General features: G+C 37.9%; 1 protein-coding gene across 11 annotated transcripts in view; it reads right to left on the bottom strand.

Annotated features, from left to right (window-relative positions):
- The window catches only part of ATXN2 (ataxin 2), a 57,341-nt gene that overhangs the window by 23,450 nt on the left and 6,638 nt on the right, over positions 1–27,253 (bottom strand). For 3 of the 11 annotated variants that reach the window (XR_012676435.1, XM_075167633.1, XM_075167634.1), the window contains exons 2-18: positions 26,823–26,859; positions 25,094–25,153; positions 24,292–24,363; positions 23,906–24,056; positions 15,700–15,824; positions 14,321–14,412; positions 11,382–11,579; positions 10,683–10,861; positions 8,969–9,178; positions 6,706–6,888; positions 4,977–5,165; positions 4,134–4,241; positions 3,214–3,284; positions 2,195–2,502; positions 1,641–1,704; positions 1,373–1,525; positions 671–737 (exon numbers count right to left, since the gene is read on the bottom strand). Coding sequence is in view for 10 of the 11 variants with exons in the window: in XM_075167633.1 (XP_075023734.1) it covers positions 671–737; positions 1,373–1,525; positions 1,641–1,704; positions 2,195–2,502; positions 3,214–3,284; positions 4,134–4,241; positions 4,977–5,165; positions 6,706–6,888; positions 8,969–9,178; positions 10,683–10,861; positions 11,382–11,579; positions 14,321–14,412; positions 15,700–15,824; positions 23,906–24,056; positions 24,292–24,363; positions 25,094–25,153; positions 26,823–26,859 (2,267 nt within the window). In the remaining variant the exon portion in view is untranslated. Of the gene's footprint in view, positions 1–670; positions 738–1,372; positions 1,526–1,640; positions 1,705–2,194; positions 2,503–3,213; positions 3,285–4,133; positions 4,242–4,976; positions 5,166–6,705; positions 6,889–8,968; positions 9,179–10,682; positions 10,862–11,381; positions 11,580–14,320; positions 14,413–15,699; positions 15,825–23,905; positions 24,057–24,291; positions 24,364–25,093; positions 25,154–26,822; positions 26,860–27,253 lie in introns of those variants that run through there. The other 8 variants (XM_075167635.1, XM_075167636.1, XM_075167637.1 and 5 more) reach the window with 7 other exon arrangements.

The following is a 27,253-nucleotide window of genomic DNA, read 5'->3' as shown; positions in this document are numbered from 1 at the left end:
ATGCACTGTGTAGAACTAGAGCATTATCTGAAACATGACTATAAAAACAAGACCATCATTTTCCTGCTCCGGCGCTACACTGCACAGAAGAGATTGCATCTCACCACACATGTTCTCGTCTCCATAGCCACAGGTGTCACTTGTTAAAAACATGGTATTGTTAGTCCAGCTGTTCAGTTACTGTTGCAGAAGGAATGCAAAAGAACAAACTGGAACCAGCATTAAGTTCTTTCCAGAAGAGTAGCATAGCATACTCTTTCTGAAGAAATAGCGATTTTGCTTGTTGACAAAAAAAATCTCTATTAAAGCACCATTCAAGGCTCTACTGTAAACCAGTACAGAAAGTTCCCTTTAAACAAACCCGTAACATTTATGAAATATAGGAGATGATCAGCTTACCCTAATGTTCCAAGTAACAGAGACCTTTTCCTGTTTGTCAAATCAAATTCCAAATCAAGCAACTCCCCATTACTCAAACTTATCATGTTTTGCTGAATTAGTTTATCTAGAAATGCATTAGTATTTCCACTTACTTCCCTTTATTAAAAATAGCATTTAAAATATCAATCGAAAACAAATTAACAATTAATGGATCAGAAAATACACAAACACTTGTAATTTATTCATGCTGCATGCAGACTAAGAACCAAACAGGCAGTATTATTCTCACCTTTACCTGCTCTATATGTCTTGGCTTGGTTCACTGGCATGGGCGTCATGGGAATAGGATACAAAGGCTGAAACAGAAGGAGGAGTTGAAGCTATGATATTCCTTTAAAAACCAAGTGTGTGTCTGGGTGGGGGCCCCACTCAGCTTTGATGTGTTTTACTCCATTATGTTACATGGCTTAGTGAACTCTGCCTAACCTACGATATTTTATCACTGTGATCGAGTCTGCATGTACCAACAACTAAGACCATATGGTCTGCAACAATCAGTCAAGTAATGATACTACTGCTACTTCAAGAAATGTATAAAATCAGACAGCTTTATAACAGGGTTAGATTTGAAATCCTAGTAATCCCTACAACGACTAGAAACTAGTGGGACACTGCTGGAAGCTGAGGACAAAGAAACAGTTGCTTAAAACTTAAAAAGAGTGAGACTATGCTTGGAGGATTGGGGACCTAAGTCTGCACAGATTAACAATAAATATGAGTAAAAGCTGATGGAATTTACAAGTGTTTGAGACTATGAGAACATCTAGGTTGAGGGACCACTGGGTAAAGTCAATGTAATTGTGCCCGCATTTACAAGAGTAATACAAGCTGTACCATTTCACTGTTTTAACTTAGATCTCCTAAGTCTCCTCAACTTGCTGACAATCATCTGAAAAGCGTTAACAAGTTTGCAGCATGTGCTGCACTTTACCTGCACGCCTGGACTCACTGGAACCGGGTACATCATATTTGGTGCAAAACAAACAGGCTGAGTGTACACTGGGGTTGGCTGCTGATGACCCACCATGGAGGGGCTGGGCTGAGCTTGCGGACGAGGGGAGGTTGGTGTAGTAGAAGGTTTCGGCTACAAACAGAGTTCAGCAATGCATATGCAAGATTAGCTTGATTATCCTCCAAGTAAAAGGTTTGCTTATAAAGATCTACTCAAAGGCAATGTTAAACAGTATCAAGTAACTTACTTGAGCAAAAGATCGAGGGTTGAACTCTTTTGCATTAGGATTAAGTGTTGATTTTCTAACTTGCCTAAACATAAAGAACAAAAAATGATGTTCAGCATTATTCTTTTACAAGCATATCGGCAGAACTCCCTAATGATTAAAAATGTGAAGAGATGAAATACCTCATTTCCATCTGTGAGTCAGATTTGTGAGAACTCAAACAACACATGGCATGCAAAAAGCCACTCTTACTGACAGTACTCTTACTATACTTATCCATAAAAAAAGTTTTCCTGCTGTTGATACTACAGCTCACATGAGCCAGGAAAACATTTAAATAAGCATTTAGATATGAATTAGGCATCAACAGGACCAGAGTTCTACATGCAGCTCTGCCACTGACTCACGAGATGACTTTCGGTACAGTCACTTCACCTGTTGTTTTCTCTGTATAACAGAGAATACTTACATCGGCCATATAAACAGCAAGATATTACACATTCATAATAGCTTTTTCTACAAATGGCTAAATGCTAATAACAGATGTGCTTGTTCTAAAAGGCATAATTACTCACTCAGAAGTATCCTTCTTCTCCTCTTTATCCTCTTTATCTTGTTTACTTCCAGGCCCAGATGTCTGTACACCTTGTGAAGTTACCTCAGGCCCTCGCTTTTGCTCAGAACTATTACTTATTGAAGGAGAAATACTTGGACTATTAGGTTTGCTACTGCCACCGTTAGAATTAGTATTACTGCCAGTTTCTATGATAGATTCTTTAGGGGTTGATTCTGTCTTTTCTTTAACTACATCTCTTGATTTTTCACCTTCTCGGGTTTTGTTTAGCAGCTGATCCACTGCATCTGAAGAGGAACTCGACTGTAACTGAAAAAAACCCAAGGAATATATTCAGTAAATTGATACACAGAACTAGGGAGAGACAATCTAATGCTATCACATACACAGAGTAAAATACAGTCCCATAGGCCTCAATCATGTGGAAATGACCTTTTAAAACATACATCTCCATTTCTACTAGGAAAGAAATCTATGAACATTGACAATGTTTTAAGCCTACACTGTGAAAGAAGCTATTCAGAGACTCAACTGACCTATACGTTGATTAGGGAGTGACAGGAAAGCTTAAGAGAACCCTCTGGACTCATCCCCCTGTGTGATTTAACAGTAACACTTGAAAAGCTAACCTGATTTAATAAACCATTACAACCAGGAAATAAGTAGTACAAATTCATTGTCAATTTTCCTCAGCAAAACCCTTTATTTAACTTCGAAAGAGCTCTTCCATATGGAGCATAAATGTGATAATTATTTGTACCTAACGATCAAACAGGTTTCAAGTACTGTTTTCAGCGTAGTCAATATGCACATTTACATGTATTAGGCAATTGTACCAGCAATAGTCAGCATTGATTTTATAATATCTAGCATAAATTCTTACGGATATTTTCATAAATTAAGCACAAGTAGTAAGGACCTGTTTTCCTGTTAATGCATGCCATGTATTCAATTCATTAAAACAATCTGGATTCACATGAGAACTTTGATACCATTAAGTTAACGTAGAGAGAAACTTACCCTAAAGTCATTCTTAAATTTCTTTAAATCATCAATCTGTTTTCTATGTTCTGAAACAATTGGAGATACACCTGCCAAATGGAAGACCAACATTGTCCAAGCATTTCTAATACAACTTTTATATACAACCCTTACATTTCTAAATTTCCAAAAAGGTAATGTTTACATACCTAAAAATGAAATACAGTGATATCATTTCATCTGTAGTTTAGTATAATTCCCTGAACGATGTGTATGAGCACACAAAAATACTCTGCGAAACCATAGCATTACATAACTGACAGATCTATAGTTCTAACCCATCACACCAAGACAGAAGCCCTCAGGTGCAGGGACTGCAGAACTCAGCTGAACACAAAGAAGCATCCAACAAAACTCTCAAAACATACAATGCCAGCATTTCACGACATAGTTGATCAAATTCAACAACATTACAAGATTTTTTTGAGAACTGAATGAACAAGCAATGCTGCAAAGAAAGCCAAGTTTAAGGCATAATAGGAAGAAGTACAGTTATAAAAAAACTATGCTGACCATGATGCTCAGAAGTATTGTGAGCATAGCTCTAAGCGGAAACACTCATTCAGTCCAGAGAGAGCAAAAAAAGAGTTTTGTGAGCAGGAAAAAAAAAAGAGACAAAAAAAGAAAAAAAAGAAAAAAGAAGAAAACAAGTAAAAAAGAAATCACACCAGCCACATGAGCATCTCTACACTTCGTGTTGATGAAATGAGTCAAGAACAACATTTAAAATTGTAGGCCTGCCACTTCACAACTGCATGACCAAATTTTCGCTGTAGAACACCCAAGCCAGATTGCCTCCAAGTCTTCCTTAAAATGCTAACTAAAGCAGTCAATATAGCAGGTTTAGTGCTTGGAATTCCTACATTACTCTAGTATATATGAAAGCTTTTGATACAAACCTTTGTTTTCAGGTTTAGGAAAACTAGGAGAAGTCTCACTTGGCTTTATATTCTCCTTGTTTCCAGTTGCAGAATTTTGCCTCTGGTCCTGAAGCCTAGTATCTTTAGCTAGAACAGAAATTGCCAAAGTTATTCTCTTATACACAACTCAGACTGACCAAAAAGAGAGATGGCAAGATAGAAACAGAAGAGAGATTTAACCATGTTTAGCTTACAAAAGAAAAACCCTAAGTTACACATTTTCAGCTACCTAGTTAGGGCCTGGAGGGTTACCCTCTCCCCTACCCCACCCTACTGTCTTTAAGCCAAATGAAAAAGTCCCAGTCAAACATATCCCTCTCATCATACGCGGAACCTTAACTAGGCTGAAAAAAATATAAACTGAGAGCAAATTATTTTCAATAGTCCAAGCTCTTCATACAGAACGCTACAAAGATTTGAGAGTTCTTAGACATTTGACTGTGCTCTTGAATGGTTTTTTTTCCCCCTTCCTTTCGCTATGCTCAAAATATTCTTTGAAACCAGTGGCCTACCTTTCTTTAAATCAGAAAACAGCCAGGAACTCAGTTTGGAAAAAAAAAAATCCTCAATTAAGTCAAACACCTACAAGCCCATACTCCTTAAAGGGCAGAAGAAATTAAGCATACAGACTTATCAAAAAGCCTCTCTCCAACCTTAGTTTAAAGCTAGCATCATGAGAAAAGGGGAACTCACTACACAGTAAAATTAAATGCATTAGAAGTTTTCCCATCATTTAGGAAGCAGCTTTGCTCTTGTATAGGCCTATTCGTTGTCAGGGATTAGGGAAAGGGAGCAATTTGCAAGCTAGCGAGGGTAACTTACCTTCACTGGAAGGGGTAACTGCTCTGTTGGATGCAGGGCTGGCAGGGGTAGGAGAGGCAGCTGGAACAGGCATGGCAACAGATTCAGTGGGAATAGTACCAGGCTGAGGAGAAGGCAGAGCTGGTCCCGTGGGAGTGCTGCTCTGCCTTGGAGACCTAGGCCTGTGTGTTTTAGGGGATAATCTCGGAACTAGAAACAAACAGGAAAAAATAGTTATAGGATAAGTTTCCTCATCTGCTCAGCAGTTTGTTTGTTTTTAAAATGACTAAAAACATGCTTTAACTTAGTGGAACATTATATAGTAATTGAAAACCTGTTTACCTTTCAGGTACATCTCCTAGTTCTTTAAAACGCAGCATTTCAGATAAGTGGTGCGATTTTTCTGCAGATTGTCCCCTAATATATATCACTGCCCTGTAGTCCCCACCATGAAACTGCAATACGCTCCCCAGCCCCCAGTAGTACAACTACAACAGCTCACATTAACACAGTTTCAGGCAGAACAGAAAAGGTGGTCAGGTCTCCACACAAACAGATGTAAAATATTTTTAAAAGGGCTGAAAAAACACATCCATTTTACAGCGTCCTCTTTTGGAGGCTTGCCAGCTGGAAAAAAAACAACATATCCTATTGAAAGAAGATTATTTGATGCATATTTTTGCCCCTGTGTTAAAGCAGCAAGGAAAGTTGTATATTCTTTAAGCAATAAGTTGTACCTCCTGCTTCCTGCTCATCCCACTGTGGTTAGTTAGTTGCTTTACGTCACATATTAACTTCAAGTGAGCGAGGAGAAAGAGAGATAAGTCGTTTAACAGTCCTACTTGCATGTTAATTATATATAAAGTGGGGGGCTGGGGAGGGAAGATGAATCGGAGATAATGCCAGAACAGAAGAGTTTAAATCTTTTCCACAAGGCAACAGGTCTATGGGGGTCTAATTCATACCTTCTTTCTGAAAAATGCATTCCCACTACGCACCTCTAGAATTCCAGCACTGCTAAAAAGTATCAGACTCCAAACTGTCGCTCACTTGCCCTTCGACTCAAGAAAGCGCCCAGCTGCTGACAACTCACTAGAACACAGCCTCAACTACAGAAGCTCGAGACTAGGGCCTGTGTCACAAGACTGACTGAGCTTCAAATTTGAAGTCAAATATTAAAAAAAGATGTTAACTGATTCAAAAAAGAAGAGACACTGACTATATCTGCTACTACAGTACTCAGACAAACACAAAATGACCACTTAAAACTATGCATAATTTTTAAAAGAAAAATATATACAACTTAACTTGAGTATCATTTCATCTCCTAACACCAACCTTCCTCTATCCAAACATCTCCTTCATTGGTAAACCACAGCCCAGTTACACTGCCATTAACCAAATTCAATGATGCAATGGAACGTATATAACTTTTCTTCTTTTCAATAACTTTCCTGAAAATTATTTCTTTCAACAACTAATTCCCACATTTTTCCTTCCTTTCTCTTCACACACTGTTTGACTCAACCTGTCTGCAAGTTAAGACAATATCGCACTTGAAGGACCAACTCACCAACTGTTTTACCAAGCTAACTGGGAACATCCTTCTCCCACTTCATCTAAGCAAGCTAAGTTAGCAGACCAGTGTTTATTCAGAGCCTGAATTGTCTAAAAATGCAGTATTCTGCTTAGCATTCACACTCTAAAGTACCCCTGGCAAGCCATCTGCAATAAGCCAAGCTTTACCTACCCCCACTGACAACTGATGACCACGTCCCACCTGAAGGGCTGCCTCGTGCCACTGCAGTAGTAGATGCTTCCCCTGGTGCATTATGAGATACAAATTCTAAGCCACTTGAAATTGTACCCCTACCAGTAGAGACTCTGTGACCTCGAGGGTGCCGTTGTGCCTTAGGAGACATCCGTGGAGGCCCTGAGAAAAAGAAGACAACCCCACACAATAAGTACTTAACGTACTTAAGAGTACCCAAACATACTATCTGTTTTTAAAACTGGATTTAATCTAGTAACTCTCAATAATGCAGTAATACAGTCAAGCAATTTACACTGACATCGACTAGAACCAGGGATCCACGAGACTAAAAAGGTCAAGCCATTGGTCCAGCCAGACTACCAACACGCTCATCACCTTGCTATGACAGCTCACATTCATTAATATTTAGAAGCTTTATCAGAATTGAAACAGGTATGCAAGTCCTGGATTTAAAATATCTGAATCCAAATATCCAATATTGCTTACTGCAAGACAAGCCAAAAAGGTTAGTGGCCCAGCTCCCTCTGGATAAGCACAGTTCCAGGCTATCAAACATTTTCCAGAAAAGAAAAAATTTCCATTGCTTTTGTCAGGTGGTCAGTGATACCAAACATTTATTTACAGAGTAGTCACTAGTGGCTGACCAATGCTCTTGGGGAATTTCAGCAGAGCATTCTGCACTGAGGCTAAATTGCCTACAGCAGGTCACAATTCATTTACGAGTCAGCAAAATTGCAACTAAACAAGTTATTGTTATCCCAAGGTTCAAGTCATGCATGTTTAACGCCAGAAGCTAAAGTCATAAGTGAATACAGTAATTCTGAACAGCTTATACAGCTGCCACAGAATAGTTATGCTCAAGTCTAAGCAGCAATACAGTTTCTACATTCTAACAAACATTTTCTTTACAAGATCAGACTCAAATGTTGATAAGGAAAGGAAAAACTGTGTATGAACAGAAGATAATCTGGCTGATTACAGTTCATTTTTTATGTAGGTCAGTAATAGACAAAAGTTCAGATAATGGCTTTCTGGTTTCAGGTAAGGTTCTAAAGTACCAGGTACCTCTTCTGGTTACATAAATCTTTAAATGTCAGCCTCTATTTTAACCATGAATCTAAAGTACACTTCTATCCAAATTATATACAGGCAAGTATTTTAAAGAATACACACTTTCCAGCAATCCTCTTCTAGTAGCAGAAATTAAAAATTGCAGTAAGCAGCAGTTCACTGCATGCCTGACAAATCAATCGCAAGTGCTAAAAAATAACTGAATTTGCACATGGATTCTCAGTATCTTACTACGTAAAAAAAGCTCACACTGATAAACTGACAGTAGCATGCCATACAGACATGCCTACTACCATCCACTTCCTGGTTATGGACCGTCTTGAGCATTTACCGGGCAAGCTGCAGAACAGTATTACTGATTCAATTAGCGGGACGACTGTTCTCTCTCCTGTGGCTCCAGTGGAGCCAGCTACAGCAGTCCCTGCAAGCTTCCAGTGAGTTTAGTATAACCGGTTTGCATTTTTCCAGGCTTGCTAGACTGTGCTGTGCAGGCTAGTTTTTCAGTGCACTTAAATAAAATAAAATAAAAATTTAAAAATGTGTTCCTTACTGTACCCTCAGAGGACAAATAAATTTAGTTCAGATACTTCTGCATGCAGTTACCGAAGACTCATGGGTTAGCCCTTCTTTGCATATTATTGACTGCCAGGGAGCTGACTTAGTGTTCTGCCTCAACGCAAACAGATCTAAAGTTTTCTACAGAATTGCCTTTGAAGCAGCTTATCCTATCCCATTCCACAGTGCACTTCTCTGAATACAGCATTTTTATTATTATTGTTTTTTTACAAAATAATTCATTGATTTATTAAATTTGAAACTGCATTTTGTGGAACAAGTGTATTAAAATATTGGGTATTTTATATACATTTATATTCCTAAAACTGCCCTCTAAAGTTATCAGGTCCTGCATGTTGCTGTTGGTTAAGTTAAGACACTGAGCAGCGTTTACAAAGCTGAGTTTATTTCATACCAACTTGGGAAATTTCACAGCTTTATTTTGTTTTTGTAAAGTTCTTCAAATAAAAAGGTTAATAGAAATAGTCTGATAAACTAAAGTTAAACACAAATTATAGGTTAAGTAATGAAGAGGAAAAACAATTTTGTAATTAAACTCACAAAGGAGTTAAACAAAGACAAACAAAAACATGAACAAATCGTGGTATTGTACCTTCTGAAGACATGCGTTTAGGCATAGTAGAGACAGGAGCTGGAGAACCATGAGCAGAGGGGTGAGACGGGGGCCTGGAGGGCCGCGAGGGGGGCCTGGAGGGCGGCCGTGTAGGGGTGGCTGCCCGAGGTGGAAGAGAGTTGGGACCTGACTGGTAGCGAGAAGGTGGGCGAGAGGAAGGAGATGGGCAAGGCGATGGCCAGGGAACACCTGACAGAACAAATGATATGAAGGAAAGTATAAAAACTAAAGAAAAATTATGGGGAAAAAGGTCAACAGAAAAAAAAAGTAAAATATGACAAAATGATTTTTCATGTTTAACCCTTTGGGGATAATTAGTTTATTTCTGCAACCAATAAAATAGTCTCTGCAAGGTTATTTCCTCCACTTCAGGTCAAATTTAACATCTGAATGTCACAAACTCCCCAAAGGGTTAATTAGGATCTACAAATACTACTAAGGAATAGACAGTAAAGTTTGATCTGTTAGCCTATCATATATATGTTCTACAGTACGCATCACTCTTGACAAGGTCCTTAAATAGCTACCAGAGGTTCTCAAACAGCGGTTCACATATAGTATTGACTACACAAACTGCTACTTTCAAACCAAATGATGAGCAATATCAACTCTAGGAACTGTATCTTTACAAAAAACAGCGGTGTTCAGTGTCTGAATCCTGACATTTATGCCTTTATCAGTTATCTGAAGTATTAATGTAGTATTTTAATCTAGGAGATAGGGTTAATTGTTTCCAAAACAAAGAAATTGAATTCACAAGCCATTCTGAATATTTTAGGTATATGGTGTTCATTCAGCAGAGTAACAGGATGACAGAAACCACAAATACTACGAACAAATTTCAAGGTTATCATTGTTTGGGCAAGGCTCAGTTGTACAGCTGACTCTGTATTTGAAAAGGAAGTCTCACTTACCTTTAGATGTTTCTCAGACTTCCTCTCCAGATAGAGGCACTTAAGTATTATACATTTTTCATTTATTCACAGCAATCTCATATAATAGCACTTTTAACTTATAAAAATAATGCCTCAACGATAGGCCATTGCTGAAATCCATCTCAAAAAATCCATGTTTGGTTTATGAAACATGGATTCCTGCTGCACAGTGCCTAGTGATGTCTATTTATAAAATATTACCCATGTGTATAGCAGAAAATATACTCAAATAGCTATTTAGAAAGAAGACTTTTGATTCCTTTTCCCCTAACACTTCTCTTACTTTCCCAACAATGACTTTTTTTTCCCCCACATCAGTGAAGTCAGTGAGTTGCTTTATTCTTTTTAATGGGAAACAGAATTGATCCATGCAGCAGAAAGGAAGAGTGATGCTTCCTCGGCTGCCACCTCCCTTTCACTAGGTGTCAGCATTGCTACTGCTCCACACAGAGTTAGCAGAAGTAATACATAAAGCAATTTTTAATCTTTAAAACCACATACTGCACCGTCATCTAAGACAAAGGTGTTTGAGAAGGAAAACAAGTGACATTGCTGCTCTGCAAAGCTACATACAGTGCAGTCAAATGCATGTTCCATTATGAATAAGTTAAACCCAAATCAAAATCACAACCTCTGTGTTAAATGACAAATGCTAACCTAGCTTATGAAATACATATCCTAAGACCGTATCATATGCAGTTTCAACATAACCGGATAATTGACTTCAATTTTATAATGTTTAGACTTCAGATACTTGCCTCCGTTAACTACTCTTTGATCTGCTCCAGAGTTAGGACTGAATTCTGAAGTATGGGATCCAGACCTTGAAATTGGTGGGCCTGATCCAGACTGGCCCATCCTTGGTGAGTTTTGTCTTCCACTTCCCCAGGACAGGACATCTCTATTCCTCTGTCCAGGTGGAATGTATTTATTTTCTCTGAAACACAGCAAATTTCTGTCAGTGTTAAGACAGAACTGAAAGATAATGAAAAGTACCTGATTAAGTGCTCTGCTGATACTTTCTATCTTTCTCAAATCAAGCTAAAGGAAAATTCAAAATACATCAGATGTTGACCTAACGTTCACCTCATGAATTGGCTTTTGATACTGACCACACAGTCCACTTTCTATGAGCCCAAAGACACCGAATGATTTAGTACTAATGCCTGAAATTCTCCATGACATACCGAAACCACTGCCCTTTCCTGTAATTTGGTATGAATTCACCACAGTGACATATCAGAATGGGGAAGTCTGTTCCACTGCAGAGATAATACAGGGCCAGGCAGAGGTGTACAAGTCAGCATGAGTGCCAAAACCAGCACATGATTGTTTACACAAGATTCCTAACCTAATCAGCCCTGCTGAAAAAACACCGTTTCAATGAGTAAGTTGCTACTGTACCAAAATACGTACATCATTTAAATAAAAATACTATTCATAGCGTATGCAAGTACCTAGTGTTCACACCATGTCCTTCTCGTTCATTAGCATTTCTCTGAACAGCAGTATATTTTTCTTCTTCTGTTCTTTCATCATTTTCCAAGGCAACCCGAGCTTTGTATTGGGCACTTGATTCAATTTCCTCTGCTAATTGAGTTGCTCTGGCTTCCCGTTTTAAAAACTCTTCTGAATTATCTCTTTCTAATGGCACCCTAAAAGACAATGGAAAGGAAAAGAATCTCTGAAATGCATTCAAAAGCACAAAAGAGCTACAAAAATTACATAGCGTTAATTCTAACCAAGTCAGAGTAAAACAACTTGCTTTTAAGCCAGTAGACTTGCTGTCTTTTTTAGTATGTCAATATTCCTGGACTGGTTTTTATATTATGTGCAAATTCAGTGTCATTTACCTGCCTAGAGAGCTGAGGTCAGGGTGCACAGCTCTTCCATATGACTTGCAAAACCCCCAGTCCCTAAAGCTATGCAAAGGCTCCAACTTTTAACACCAGTGAGTACATTAGTAATAAAAAGCCTTAGTCTGTTGTTTAGACAGGAAGCTACTGTAAGAGACCAAATTTGAATTTCTTTAGCTATTTACACATTCCCAACAGACACAAGGGTCCCCAATCCTACTGAAATTAAGGAGTTATATGCTTAATCCTTTGATAATTCCAGTCATAGAATTTCAGCTCTTCCTGTTATGAATAACTGCAGAAAAGATAAACGCAATACATAGAGCACGGGACCAGAAACCCATGACTCATTTGCCATGTCCTAGGACCTCAGAACCATTCATGCTGTATATCTATATTAGGTAATAGCATATTGCAAAAAGCATACGTAGCTCCTTTAGGAAAGTCACCAAGTAAGAATTCAATATATGAGCAATGAAATACTGAGAGAGATAACTAGAGATGGACATCATACCTGGCACTTCCTTCTGTCCACCCATGGTTTTGGTTTTTACCTGTTCCAATTTTTTGTTAAAGTATCAGGTTTTATAAAACAACTTTGCGCTTTGTCCCTGATTTTAATTTTGAGTTCCCAAAGTTGTTTCATCCAACCTTACTTTAGAATAAACTACATAAAAATACAGAACACAGCTGAGGCTTGGACCATGCTATGCTGGGCATTATATAATCACTACTGCACATATTTTGAATAATATAAAAAAGAAGAACAAAGAAAGTAGGTGGAGATACAAGCCAAGTATGAAATAATATATGCAAGATTACTCAAGTGTTGGTGGCAGAACTAGGAAAACAAGTGGCTTTGCCAAATTCCAAGCCAGCACTCAGCTACTGCATCACAAGTTTTTCCCCACACACACATTTTTGGCCAGTCAAGACATCTATTGGCCTTATCAATGGTAACTACAAGAATATTAAATAAAAACCTTACCCTTCAGCGTAAAGCTTTGGCTCAAATAAGATATGCATGAACACAATGCATACAAACCTGAAGTCACAGGCCTCGCTTACCCTGTATTAAGTATACAGACAAGAAAAAAGAAGAACACCCAATACATCCTCATTTATTTAAAGTAACTGAAAAAAATGAAGGGATGCAGTAGTACTGATGGCAACTTAAACAAGCAAAAGAATGATTTTACATTTTCCAACAGGGAAAAGGCCATTAAAGATGAAACAAAGGGGATGGGCAAGATGACACTGTTCAGAACCCTGGTGATAAGAGAAGCAGGTACAGCAGCTGATCGACATACTAATGCAGTACACTTGCTAGAACACAAACTTGTACCCTTATGCAGCTTGACAAACTATACCTGCTAACGCTTAGCTCTAGGAAGCGAAAACAAACCATAAATCCTTTACAACCCTTCAGTTGCACATATAAGCATTTAGCTACACTGCTGCTCATCACATACTTGGAGAATCAGGAAGAGAGTTTCCCAGTTTAGCAGACTGATATGCAAAGCAAGTTGCTTGACTAGGAAACAATGGAATGTGCCTCTGGCAATTTAAAGCCACCTTCACGTTTTTAATCTGTTTCCATTAATATCCATAAAGCAGAAAGATGGAAGACTAAAGTTCAAAAGTACAAAAAGTACTTAAAGCAATGAAGTATACCAAAGAACAGCTTCCCCAGGATTCAAATATAAGCCAATTAAGACACTTCGATTATCACCATGTTACAAGTCTATTTTAACAAAATAGTAAAAATAAAATTGTTGAACCAGAGACCTGTAGACAAAAATCAAAATATTCACTGCAATTCCTTCACATTCAAAAATAAGTTTACGCTTTGGGGGTTAAAAGAGTGGGAAAACATTAAAGACATTTCACAACGGCTGCTGAACATCTGCAATTGATTTGTTTTGCAGTTGCAGTTAACATTATAGCTGCAGACTATTGGGAACAGGTCCACACTGCCAAAGTAGCCAGAGCAGGCTTTATACTACTTCTATATTCACGTTGTTATTATACTGTCACTAAAACTTCAGTTTAGATCTGGGCAAGTCTGTTGAACAAGTCATCCACAGCACACAACCCCCCTTAGTTATGAGCAACATTTCAACATTCCAGTATCTACGAGATCAATTGTCTCAATAAGATTAGGATTTAGTCAAACTGTTCTGCTAGGCTAAACACAAACTATAGGTATAGCAGCTATGTAAAGACAGTTTCACAATTTGGTATTTTCCACCCTATTCATAAAAGTTTTTGTAAGAAACAAGCATTATTGCATGCCTAAATTCAGAAAAGGTTGCAGTGGAAATGAACTGCACCCATTTAAGGGAATATATAATGATTACTACACCTAACTATTCACAGAACACTGGCAAAGTTTCTTAAGCACTATTCATTCATTGCTTTTTCAGTTATTCGATTCCACAACTTTAGAAAGCATGTAAAATTATCTTCAGAATATAAAGTTTGTCAAACCAGGGAGAACATTAAATACAAATCTAATAACAAAATATTTTGGAACTTACGTATAAGAAGATAAACTGCTGTCATAAGTTGATACTACACCATAATTTTCTTCATTGTAACGAAACATGTCATTGGGATCCCATCCATTAGACTAGAAGAAAATGATGCTCGTTTTTCAAAATGACACTGGAAACACATTCCCTTAAACTTAAGGGCTGATGGCAGAAGTTAAACCTTTTGCCCTTTTTCCTGGGCCTATGAATTCACTGTCCAGATTACGAAGTTACTAAAGCCACAATTTATTTCAGGGAACTTTGTTCATCAGATGCACAGATTTTACCTTCAAAAGCCATTTTTTTTGTTTGTTGTGTGTATTTGTATTGTTTTTATGATTTTGTTTGTTTGTTTTTTAAGTACCATGCCCACTCTGTACTAGAAGATTACTGGCTAGCAAGAAATACATACTTGAATGTCTTTTCCAAAAAGTGAAAATTGACACTTCTGAACCTTAGAAGTGCCCCTTGCTGTGGCAAGTGCTAAAACTTTTCAACTGCACTACTAATGCAATTATCTGAGATAGACACACACCTCAGGCAGAAGACCCCTGTTGATCTGCACAACTTGCCCACTTTAGTAAAATCGCTATTACAGCACTCAAGCACAACGATAAATGTTTTGAATGTTTTATAAAAGCACTGACAGTATTAAGTATTCTAATAAAACTCAGCTGTACAATATGTACACTAAAGTTGACAGGATAACTGTTCTACCCAAAGTTAATATGCTCCACAGTAACATGACTAGATCCTTCTCTAATCAGTAATATTATCTTCTTTCTTTAACATATGCAGTCTGAATACCCTACTAAAAAGAATGCATGGTTGAGTAAAAGCTGACTGCTATGATATATAAGGAAATGTCATTTGAGACCATACTTTTCATCTAACGATTCATAATCTATTGAGATTGTATCTGTGCTTATTAAGTCATGGGTCAGACGGCCGTCAGTTTCCTTCATCTTAGCTCAGAAACAGTTAGCTAAGCACAATTTCGCCATAATTTCCAAATGCAACGATAGTCAGACAGGAATGCTCTGATTAAACATAAATCACTTCTGTGTATTGCTGAATTTGGAGTCCTTAATAAAAGCTCCTCTTTCAGCCAGTCCGTGAGTCAAAGACGTCCCTTACCACAGCAGCTGCCATTTGTCAATATTTGCCAAAAGTGGCATTTGAAATCCAGCTATTCTTATTCAAATTGTAAAAAAGTACTGTGGCAGCTGCTAGCAAAGACTGAACATACACCCATACAATGTAGGCCAGCAATTTTAGTCAAAAGTTCATTACTAGATTAAAATTAAGGAATTGTTGCGAGGCATGTCTCGAGAAATAGCTTATTTTCTACAGACTGTCATAGAGGATAAAAAAGCATTACTTACAACATCTGTCTCTAATGCCTCAAGCTCCTCGGTAGCAGTGGTCTCTCCTCCATCCCATGGTTCAAGATCCTTTTCCTTGTGTTCACCATTTACTTTAGCACTGATGGCTGAATCAGTAAAAGCATCTACAACGGAGTGGGGAGGGATGGGGGTGAAATCAATTTGCTTAAGTACAGGAAGATGTACACACTAGTTTATCTGAGGAATAACCAAATACAGCTGAATCGCAGACACATGAAACATCATTCACTTTCTCTTGTAGTTGCTGTATTCAATAGGACTACATTAAAAAGGTGCCTACTTTAAACTTAGAATAACCATGGAAGTACAGACTAACTTCTAATGTATCTGTTTACATAGGTTTTTTGCAACTTGAAGTATGAGACAAGGCATCAAAGAATAGCAGTAATTACTTTCAGTTATTTCAAAGTATTTTACACAAACTACATGTATGTTTTTGCTTAAAAAAAAAGACTATCTGAGGATCCCCATTCCTCTAGAAAACCCAAGACTTGCATAATATGCTTTTCCAAACAGCCCGCACAACTGCACACTAACATATTACGCAAATATCAAAAAAGCAGGAATGCAACCCAATCCCATTCCCTAAATAAATGGGCAGAATACAAGTTTCTCTTCAAATATCCGCATTTCTTCTATTTCCACAACTCCTCAACACACCAGCATGCATGCACACACTTTTACTCCCTTTGCAGTGTAACTCAATTATCCATTAGCTCGGTGCACCCGTCCACTGTGACATGAACGGAGATGTCCTCTTTCCTGCAAGAGCTTTTTCAAGAAGCAGCTTACCCAAATCACACAGCAAGATTCAGAAACTCTCTACCTTTTGTTCTCAACGACATATGAAAATAAGTATACCATTAGGTGCACTAACGGTCTGCTATTGTTTATATAAATTATAAAAACATATATAAAAAAATAAAGATCATGAGCTTTTATTTTCACTTGTTCATGTTTCATTCAAACCAGACTTAAGAAGGAATAATGCTAGAATATTAAAGTGCTGTAAAAAAAATAAATGTACAAAGCCATTCATCAAGGAAGCCAAGCTTTTATATTTGTAAGCAACTAAATCTCAAAGCTGCCTGCAAATTCTTAAATTACTTAAACAGAAGGAACTTTAAAAAAATAAAATAAGCTTGTTATAAGCTTATAAATAAATAAATAAGCCTAAATTAAATAAGCCTTCAATCTAGAATTTCCTATTACCATTCTACTGATAAAATAAGGAGCAAACATTTCAGACCTTTAGAAAAGATGAGATCAAACCACCACGCAGTGCCAGATATAGAAGAATGTGGCTTAAATTAACTTTTGGCAAGATCTGAAATCTTACTAAGAAAAATGAACTTTAAGGCCACCGTGAAAAGATTTCACAACATATGAAGTTGGCCACTGATGTTACGGTTTTTAAACAATCACTGAAGATTTTTGTAAAGAGACTGCTGACATAGCTTATTATTCCTGTTTTACCCAATTGCACAGTCAAGTTCTGCACATATATTGGTATGATCTGTCATAAAAGTTAACTGTGCTTAGACTGTCTAATAACATTCCGCACTATCCCATGAAATGCTTGCTCAACTCAAACGCAAAGACCAAAGGAACTATGGATAAGCAATTAAGCATTGTTAATAAGCATATATGAAACAAAACGTTATAGAAGATGTATGAAAAATAAGAGAAGTTTATTAGCTAAACATTCATTTCAAATACAAAAGAATCAGTAAAATAAGAAAAGGAAGCGAAATGAAAGAAAGACACCTAACCAGGCACATCACTGTTAGGGCTCATGTGAAATTGCAAAAACCTGCATCAACCACCTTGCGAGACGTCATAGTCTGCCAACCAAAGTTGTGACAGTACCTGGTTGTGACCATATGCAGCTGGAGGTTAACACTTTCACGTGAGATTGTATTTTAGCTTGTCACTAAATGCAATGCCTTTAGCAGGCACATTCGGGGATTACGGGTGAACTGTTCTGAAACAGAGTCATTGTATCATTGTACCACCTACGTGCTGATGCAAAATTTCAATCGTTGCATTTTCAACTGTTCAGAATAGGTAAAAATCAAGGGTGAGAACAGAAGTCATCAACTAACTGCAAGATACTCTAAATGATTCTGTGAAGTTACGCATGCATGTTTTATAGTGCCATAAATGTGCGAGCAAAGATATTAAGTTTTCGTTATATATTATGGTAACAAAAGCATTATGAAAGGCAAGATGCAGAGACATAGAGTGACTGCCAAAAAAGTTACCTGTTTCTGAAGGAACTACAACAGATATGGAGAGAGAAAAAATTGGAAGACATCAGATACAAATACAGGTGGATTTTTTCACATTATATGGCTGAATTCAGGCAAAGCTACACTCTTTCAGTCCCTGTCACAGACATATTCAAACTGATTATACATCTCCCACCTTGCAAAGATCATTTCCACAGTAAAACTTCAGCAATGTTCCCACTTATAAACAGCCCCCTGTATTTCCCCATTTTGCTTCACAAAAACACCCTCCAAATAGCCTACAGATTTCTAAGGTATACCAACTTGAAAGAAAACGTCTCTCAGTTTCTCTTCACACAGACAGCTTTTAAAATATACCATAAAAACAGAAGATACGTTTAAATGTCATCTGAAACTACGTAGTAACACAGGGCTACCTCAATCCACAGTTAAGTAGTAACAAAAGAGCACATTTAACAGGGAGGCAAAAGTAAGGCACTTCTATTTAGAAGCTCTAAGTTTACCTTACCAATACCCTGTAGCTAACACTGCCATAACCCAGACAGACCAGTGCTGCTTCTGTGCTTAACATCATGAATTCAATGTTTCATGTTTGATCCTCTCAGACTGGACATTTTACACCAAATGCAAGTTGGAGGCTGCTTGTGTCACTTAGGAAACCATGACATTTGCTTCTACACTACTGCACCGGGAGGAGAGGGAACTCTTCTCCAATAAAATTAGATAAATATGAGTTAGGAGGACTGATGACAGCACCTGATGGAGGCAGTCTTCTGTATTTCAGAAGGGTGTTTCCTTAAGTTCTATTAAATTACTCCAGGCAAACTCCATACACAACTGTGCCGTTTTGAACACTGTGAATAAAATACTAGCTTAACAAGACTCATCTACTCAACCCCTAATTTTCTTATTTAAAAAGCCACATAAACATTCAGCAGAGTTCTGTTAAAAATTATAACGATACAGATGAATGGGGGGGGGGAAAACAAGTCAAAACAAAAACTCCACTATCTAACGAATGTTACAGATCTGAGCAGAATGTGTACAGTCAATGCTAAGCTTCCCAGTAGAATCCAGTATATCAGGGGGCACAGGAAGCTTCACTGCTCTTCATTTCTCTCTCACTTTAGAATGGAAGTCACAAGTGAGACTGCAACATCAGTTTAACCTCTACAACTCAAAGAAAATCCAGAGTTAAGAGAAATTCAAGCTACAAAGGCAGACTTGAGTCAGACAATATGGTCTCATGAGCATCCAGGCAAAGTTTAAATGTAGCAGAACGGTACCTCAAGGCACAGATCACTATTTTCCTGGAACAAACAGCTAGGCAGGCACACGGGACACTAAGATTAAAAATGCAGCAAGTCAAACAAGACTTCACCAAAATTAATGAGCAACAAAATTGAGAAGATATGTAAAAAACAAATTCTACAAATAATTGTTTCCAAAACAGAAATATTGCTCTTAAGATTATTAGTAAAGTAGAAGCTAAAACATGAACTGCTGCTACAAGTGCCGACTGGCAAAGTAATAACAGACAAGATACTGACTGCACAGGCTCAGCCTCCCCCTTATCTGGTGCCTCATATCTCTGAGCTGTTGAATGAGCAATTCACATGACACCTTGACATGGACAAATTTTTAATCAATTCCTTTTCTACATGGTAAAACCCAAGTTAAAGATCAAATGAAAACCGGTCAAACAAAGAGCTTGAGCTGTAACATTCAATTAGCCTCCGCTGCCTCTGTACGTCTTTAATGTGACATCTCCTAAGCAAAGAAGTTTGATATCAAAGACCTCGCTTCTTGTTTTAAAGCCTGCTAACCAGAAAAAAAAAATCCCAACAACAATTCTATGCAACAGAAATTCACATTAAGTAAAGGCAAATTAAATATACACATTCTGAGAAAAACTCAGCTTGGGCAAATTCAAGTATGTGCTATTAAATGAGTTACAGAAAAAATTGCCAGAATAGAGCAATTAAGAGTCCGGGTTTAATTAATTTCAGTGTTTAACATGTTTGTTTTCACAAACATGTTTTGAGCTACTAATGGTGAAGAGCACAAATACGCAATTAAGTGCAACTCTGCAGTTCAAATGCTATTAAACCAATCGGCATAGCGTGCCAAAGGTGTTCATGCTGCACACTGCAAGCTTTGATCAAGTTTAGCACGGCCCAAAGAAAACTGAGGTTTCATCTTAAAGGTTTCAACAGTAAACTCTCATTTGTTTTGTAACTACTTACTACTGATTTGAAACATTAAAACCAGTTACCACCAGCTTTGCAGAGCCAACATTTCCTTCCTTTGTTCATCATATGCCTACTGCTGTTCCCCTTGCAACACCTTCTCTGGAAGGATGCCACTTTCAGTGCTAATTCAAGGAAAAACTTAAATAGCCAATTCTCTTCTGTCTTTTTTCATTGGATTGTAATATTTTTCTCAGAGTGCAGTAACAGTGCCAAAAAAACCAATAAAAACATTGTAGAAGCCTTTTACTTTAACAGTAGTTATGATGTTGAATTGTCTTGTCTTTCAAGAGAAGCCAAGAAGGCAACTCTGAGGCCTTACTCAAATTTGAGTCATATGCAAACCAGCCTTGTCAACTGATCAGTGTTTAGGACTACAGGAAACACTGCTAGGAGCTTGTTCTGTAGAACACAGGAGAAATACACCCTCCCGTTTCAATCATGCAGCCCAGGTAATCTAGCAGCTACAAGATCTAGGCACCTCACCTTTGCCTCAGAAGGTGAAACAGAAAGACACTACATGCTAACGTACAGCCAGGGATTTCTGCTTGCACATTAGAGTGGATTTTTAGCAGTTGATTTCCACTGCCACACACTGAAGACTGTGCCTGTGCCTCTTTAAATGCAGACAGAATAGTCTGAAAGAGGGATGATGGATATAATCCAATTTCACTTCAGTTTTCCAATGCATGCTTCATTCACGTACAGCCTCCCTGTACTGGAGAAAGCCCTAATTCCACAGTGAGACACCCTCAGGTGGCTCCTTTCCATTCCTTCTAAATCCTAACAGGAATCTACACGAGCACGAAAGCCTATGCAGACTGACGAAGTTGCAAATAAGGGCCCAGGAAGTAGGGACAGATTTATTTTTTAAACACAAACTGTTAGAATGTCCCTATCTACACAGACCTACTACTTTTTCTCCCAACCCTTCCAATTTCTACAAGCTGGGCAAGCACCACACGTTCTCCACTGGTGCGTCTGAAGGTGCAATGTCATGCTTGGCACAAGGAAATCTAAGACTGCTGCTTCCAAACGGGCTGGTTTCACCCACCCCGAGCCTATACTGGCGTTACCTCCCCTGCACTCGCACTACTGATGTAGCTGCAGGATGAATTATCAGCTCACCGCTCCAAAGCTGCATAAGTACGATAGCAACGAAAGGTGCTTGGCAGATTATTTCAGATGGTTCTTTCAGACACAATTGTATTTTCCACTCTTCTGAAAGGAGAATCCATCCCACTCCCTTTCTCCCCACCTGCTGCTCTTTTCCAGTACTCTTACAATCTCTTCTGTCTCACTGGGTCAGACAGGCAGACAATGCAGCTAACATCTCTGCTACTCAGGTCTGAGGATAAGTCAGAAGATCAAGACCCACAGTCAGGAGCACCATTTGTCCACACTCCTCCAGCTCAGCAGAGAAGCAAATGCCAGAATAAAAATCCATAGAACTCCAGATACCTACATGAACCAGGAAACCAGGATGCACTAAAATTTCCAAAACAGTATCTTTTGCAGAAATTAAGTTTACTTCAAGGCCTCCTCAAAATTCTAGTACTCTTCCTAGGGGTAGGAGAAACTACATACACAGACCCCAACAAACCCTACTCTAGGAAAGCCTCTCCTATGGCAACAAAGTGCTTGTGAAGTGCCCTTTTGTTTGACTATGTTTTTAAAGAAGTGAGAGCAATTTGCCTTTCCAACCAAGTATGTCCAAACTGTCTACTAACTTGTCTGTGAAAGCCAAAAAACATTGAGGGCTAGGAAATTTTAAAATATTTGTTCCTGGATAAGTCCAACACTGTCAAACTTCTCTGGGCACCAGACAGTAACCATTCCCAATACAAACGCGGCAAGGAGCACCACCTCCTCACCTAGGAGTTCAGAGTCAGTTTTTGCTGTGAATCACACAGGCTTATGAGACTTGGTACCATGAAGATTTGGGTTTATTTGTAAGAACAAAAGACCTGCGTGCAGGTTCATACAATTCCATTCTTTTGAATCCTTGCTTATTTAACTTCCCAAGAAGCAGGAAGCCCTTCATTGCTGTAATTTACAGGTGTGATCAGAGACTGACTTACACTTTCAAGTGTCATTTCAAGATAATACATTTTTGAGACAAAATGGAAAGCAGATTAATTTACCCACTACGAGTTATCAAGTTTTGCAGCTTTCCAGTTTCTCTTGCTCTAAGTCTCTACAGCTTTATTTCAGCTCTTCTCTCCAGCTACTTCAGAGATTTAGATTCAAAGACAGTCCACCTAATAAAGCGAACTGAGCAACTGTTCAACCTGAAGCAGTCATTTTCTTCTAGAAAACTTTCATTGAGTAATTATTCCTAGTAGTAGTAGTATATTCTTCATTCCGTCTGCTCAAAATCTACAAAGATTGGGTAATGGACAGCCCAGTTTGCATTTACATTAAAGTGATGTTCCTAGCAGACCCCTTATAAAACAGCTCTCATGTAATTTGAATTTAAAGTCCCATCCAGAACCTGGAACTTATCTGCATTTCAATGCTACATTTGCTCTGACGTTATGCATCTTCTTCTGGTAAAAGCAAATTCCTTGAAACAACAAGCCTCTCATTCTTCAGCTTTAAACCAGGCAAAAACATATGCACGTAAAAACACAAGGTGAAAAGAGAAAGATCTCATTAAATGTCCACCAGTCCCTACGCATCTCTAAGTCACTGCTACATGGGAATAAAGCATGTGCGTTACAATAACTTAGCTCCCACGACAGTTGTTGATCAACCTGAAAACGTACACATATGCAATTTCACACCATGGCACAGAAAGCTATGTATTTGCTTTTATTCCTTAGCCCAGCAAGTCAGGAACATAAGCATAAAACCCCTTGAGATTTGCTGCCCAAAAAAAAAAAAAAATCTGCAAAGGAACTAGAGCTGTCTGACTTATGAGCTTCTTGGGTTCCAGAAAAATAATTAGGGTCTTAGAGGTCAGACATTAAAAGAAAAAGTATGAAGACTGCCTGACTGCCTATAAAATCGTTTAATTCTGACAGTTTCAAGCCATGTATTCAAGATTTTAAGACCACTTGCCTGCCACCTCACTACGTTCTTCTGTATTTTGGAGAGCCTTACCTACAGAAGTAGTATCTACAAGTAGTAAAGCAGAAATTAAAAACAAATAATGGATTTTCTAAGAATTTTAGCTCCGTTTGCAGTAGTATTTTTAGAATATTTACATGAATGCATGCTTAGAGACAAAAGTTACTTAACTAAATATAGACTTTATATATACACCAACTCTGAACAATAACCTTTTTATAAAGGCTTTGTATATTCATGGATTCTCATATAACATTTAATAGACTAATTTAGAAAGACATTTACAAAAAAAAACCCAGCCTCCCACAAAATCTGTAAAATGTTTTGTAACACCACTAAGGATTTGCTTTTCAGACACCTAAAACAGCTGCTCAAAGCAGTGCGCCCTCACAAAGGTTCTCCAATCTATTTTTTAAATTTTGATAAATTTTTGATTTCGAGAGGTGCTGAGCATCCGCTCTTTCCATTGCCTTTAATGGGATATTTGGATGTTCTGCACTCATTAAGAACTAAGAGTCTAAATGTGAACTTTAGTTTTTGGATCCTAAAGCATCTACTTTGAAAATCTTGACTTATGATCTAAGATATAGACAACTTTAAAACCAAGTATACCTCTTCTCGCATAATTGGTATCCATATCCTTAAAATGCACCATAACAAAATCTGAAGACTTGAACAAGATGCTCTCTAGTATGTCTTCACGCTTTGGGCCCAAACTGGATTCTGCAGTTTTCCGATGAGCAGCATCAAGCACTAAATCACACTGTTAGAGATACAAAAAGAATACACTAACTTAATGCACAATAGGCTACTCGGTAAGTTCACATATTTGCAAAAAACAGACGTTTACAACAGTTTGCAAAAATGAATCTGCTTGTGTAAACTAGACATGACTAGTCAAAATAATTCATAACACATATTCAAATTTTAATCAAACATTGATTAATCAAGTATTAGGTTCTTTTAAAATAGGGAAGAGTCAAAATGAAAAAAATTACCTTAGGACTGTAGGTTTTAAAAACTCCTTCATATATACCACCATTTTTCACCTGTACTTCACATTTGGATCCCTAGAATGCAAGAAAAATGAAAATACAGTTTTCTACCAGCCTGACAAATGACATTTGAGTGATTCTCTCAAAGACGTATTTTTTTACCTAAGTACAATGTGTAAAAATACACCTCAGTTTTTAATCAAATCTACTCATTCAACATTTGCCCATTTATAAATACGCCACTGTGTTCTGCAGATGCAAACAGCTGGGTGTGTACCAAAATTTGTTCTGAAGGGATTTAAAGATACTCACAGAAGCACATTTGGTATTCACAAGACTCTTGACCAGTTATGCACACAAACAAGTTTTTGTGCAAAAACAAAATCTGTGCATATGTGTGGGTACAAATAAGGATGAAGACTTATCCTGGACTCTAGCAGATGTGGGACAGTCTGCCTTACTTAATTTTGGCATGTCAAGGCTTCCCTTAAAATTTGGGGAGAAAGGCTTCCATTCCCTGCACACAGACTCATTTTATTTATCCATAACCTCTCTAAAGACAGAAAATTCAAAATATGACAGTGCACCTAAGACATGTGCTATACCTCTGCAAACTGTATTTGAACCTTTCCAAGCCAAAAATGCAGAATAGCTATTACTGTGATTCTTTAAAGTTCAATCTTGGCAAAAGATGCCTACTGTTAAAATTTAATATTCACTCCATTATATCACAATTAGTGGACTAGTTAACAATTCTATGCCACTATAGAAACTGTTCACCCTCCTTCCAAATATGAAGACTTACAACAACTGATGTAAGTATGTGAACCATTCTCATGTTTGCATAGATGCCATCGAAAGAAATCTGAAAAATAAAAAAAGCCGTCATGAATATATGAGAAACACTTGTAATAACTCAAAAAGCCAGTGCGCCAAAAATAATGCAGGCTTTCATCAGTACATACTAACTCCTAGAAACATTGGTCCAAAACCTTACTCGGTCGATACACATAGAACTTAGGTCCCATGAGATTTCCAGAGGACCTTACCCCTTTCTCTGATCATTAAAGATCTGAACACCCTTCTAAACAAGATAAACATTATGGAGTGCCCCTAATGTCTCTCAATAAGGAAATTCTCTTGCTGGTTGGGTGAAGCTTCTAGGCACAGACTTCTAGCTGAAAAAGCCCTGCTAACATCCCTCTCTGGTTTAAGAGCCATCAACAGAGTAAGGTACTTCAACTGCTGTAGAAGTAAAAAGGTGCTTTCAGGGCCTGCTGAACTACATCTTTTCATCTAACAGACCTGATTACATGCATTAACAGAAGCTAAAGTCATCAGATTGTGGAGTGCCAAAGAGCTACAAAATCCGTCATAAAATTAGTCCGAAGTAATTCACTGCAGTATCAGAATCTGAGATCCTACACTAGGAGGGCTGACCAAGTATCACCCAGTTTGCTAGATGACACGCTCGCATAAGCATACATGACGTGGCGAGGATGTCTGTGTTTTGTGGCAACATCTGGTATCTCTTCCCGTCAACTTCATGCTTGTGAAACAAGAGATGCTGCAACATGCAAGGCCCTCACCATATTTTAAGCTTTTTAACAGACAGCATATCTTTTAAACTGTCAGCTACGTAATCCATTTACTCCTGCATGTTAGCCACCTTCCTGGTCTGAAAAGACATGTTTAAGGACGCTCCTATGCTCAACACTCAGTATGAAGGATGTAAAGACTAACACTTTCATGACGTTCAGTGTTTGCATATGACCTTTTTCACCACTCTTCCTCAAAGCTTCTTTATTTTTACTGAAGAGTCTTGATATCTTCAATAAACATTTATGTAAGTAAACTGTAGTCCTTTTAAACCTTCCTACTTCTGCCCCATTCCCCAAAATTAGTCATCCTTGAAAACCAGGCCAATAACAAATTAGCAAATATTTGATTAGTGCAGTTCAAAGATCCACTCTTTAAATTGAGATCCACATCTTCAGCTTTGATAAAATTATGTTCTACAAGTCAAGCCACACCTATACTTCAACAATATAGCCTCAACAATAACTAAGCTACACATTCAGGTTACTGATAATACTGGGTTAGCTATTTTATAGTAAAGCTAACAAAATTGTTATTTTTATTTAACTACATGCTGTCTTACTGTCATCTGTTGAAGGGAGAAGCCAATGTCAGAGGCTTCAGAGAGAAACTAATTCAAAAGCATTGCCTTAAGTTAAATGTTATCCGTATCTACAACTATAATTGCAAGAAAATGCAGAAGATTTACATTAGCATAGCCAGAAGTTTAAGTGACCCTTCCCCCCCTCACCCTCCCAGGAGAATTAAAAGAATGCAAGATGCTACATCTTTAGAAAAGCATACCTCAGTCTAAAATACTCATCAAGGTATCCAAAGAAAAAAATTGAGAGAATATTCCAGTATCTGCTATTCTTATGTGGATACTTGGGTCACTATACATAAGTTGTTTCCTCATACCTAGGAAGTGGTACAATGAGGAAAAAACATATACTTACTGTAGGCTGAGGCGGTCCTTTGCCACTGCTGCGACCTCTGAAATTAAATACATACATGGGATACGATTAAAAGAACTGCCGAAACTGATTAATTTCCTAACAAGTAAGAATTCAAAAACCCATCTTAATTTAGTGTTGAGAATGGATCAGAGAAAAACAGCACTCCCCTAGAGCAGAACTTGACAACTACAGGGCCCACAGCATTTATCCTCCAAACTACTAACCTACAAGCAAGTAACATTGGTTAGTAGGCAAGAGGGTTACCTACAATAAATTACAAGGACAAAATGAAAAAAATACTAAGCCTATGTCATCATAAAAATCCAAAAATATTCTCTCTTAAGCGGAATCCTATAACTAAAGCAAATTCCAAAACTTACTGGCACACCAAACCAAAAACCACTTTCAGGCCCAACCCCTACTTAGCACAG

Source organism: Calonectris borealis, chromosome 18 (genome assembly GCF_964195595.1).
Source record: "Calonectris borealis chromosome 18, bCalBor7.hap1.2, whole genome shotgun sequence".
NCBI lineage: Eukaryota > Metazoa > Chordata > Aves > Procellariiformes > Procellariidae > Calonectris > Calonectris borealis.
This window is presented reverse-complemented; position numbering and strand designations above follow the sequence as displayed.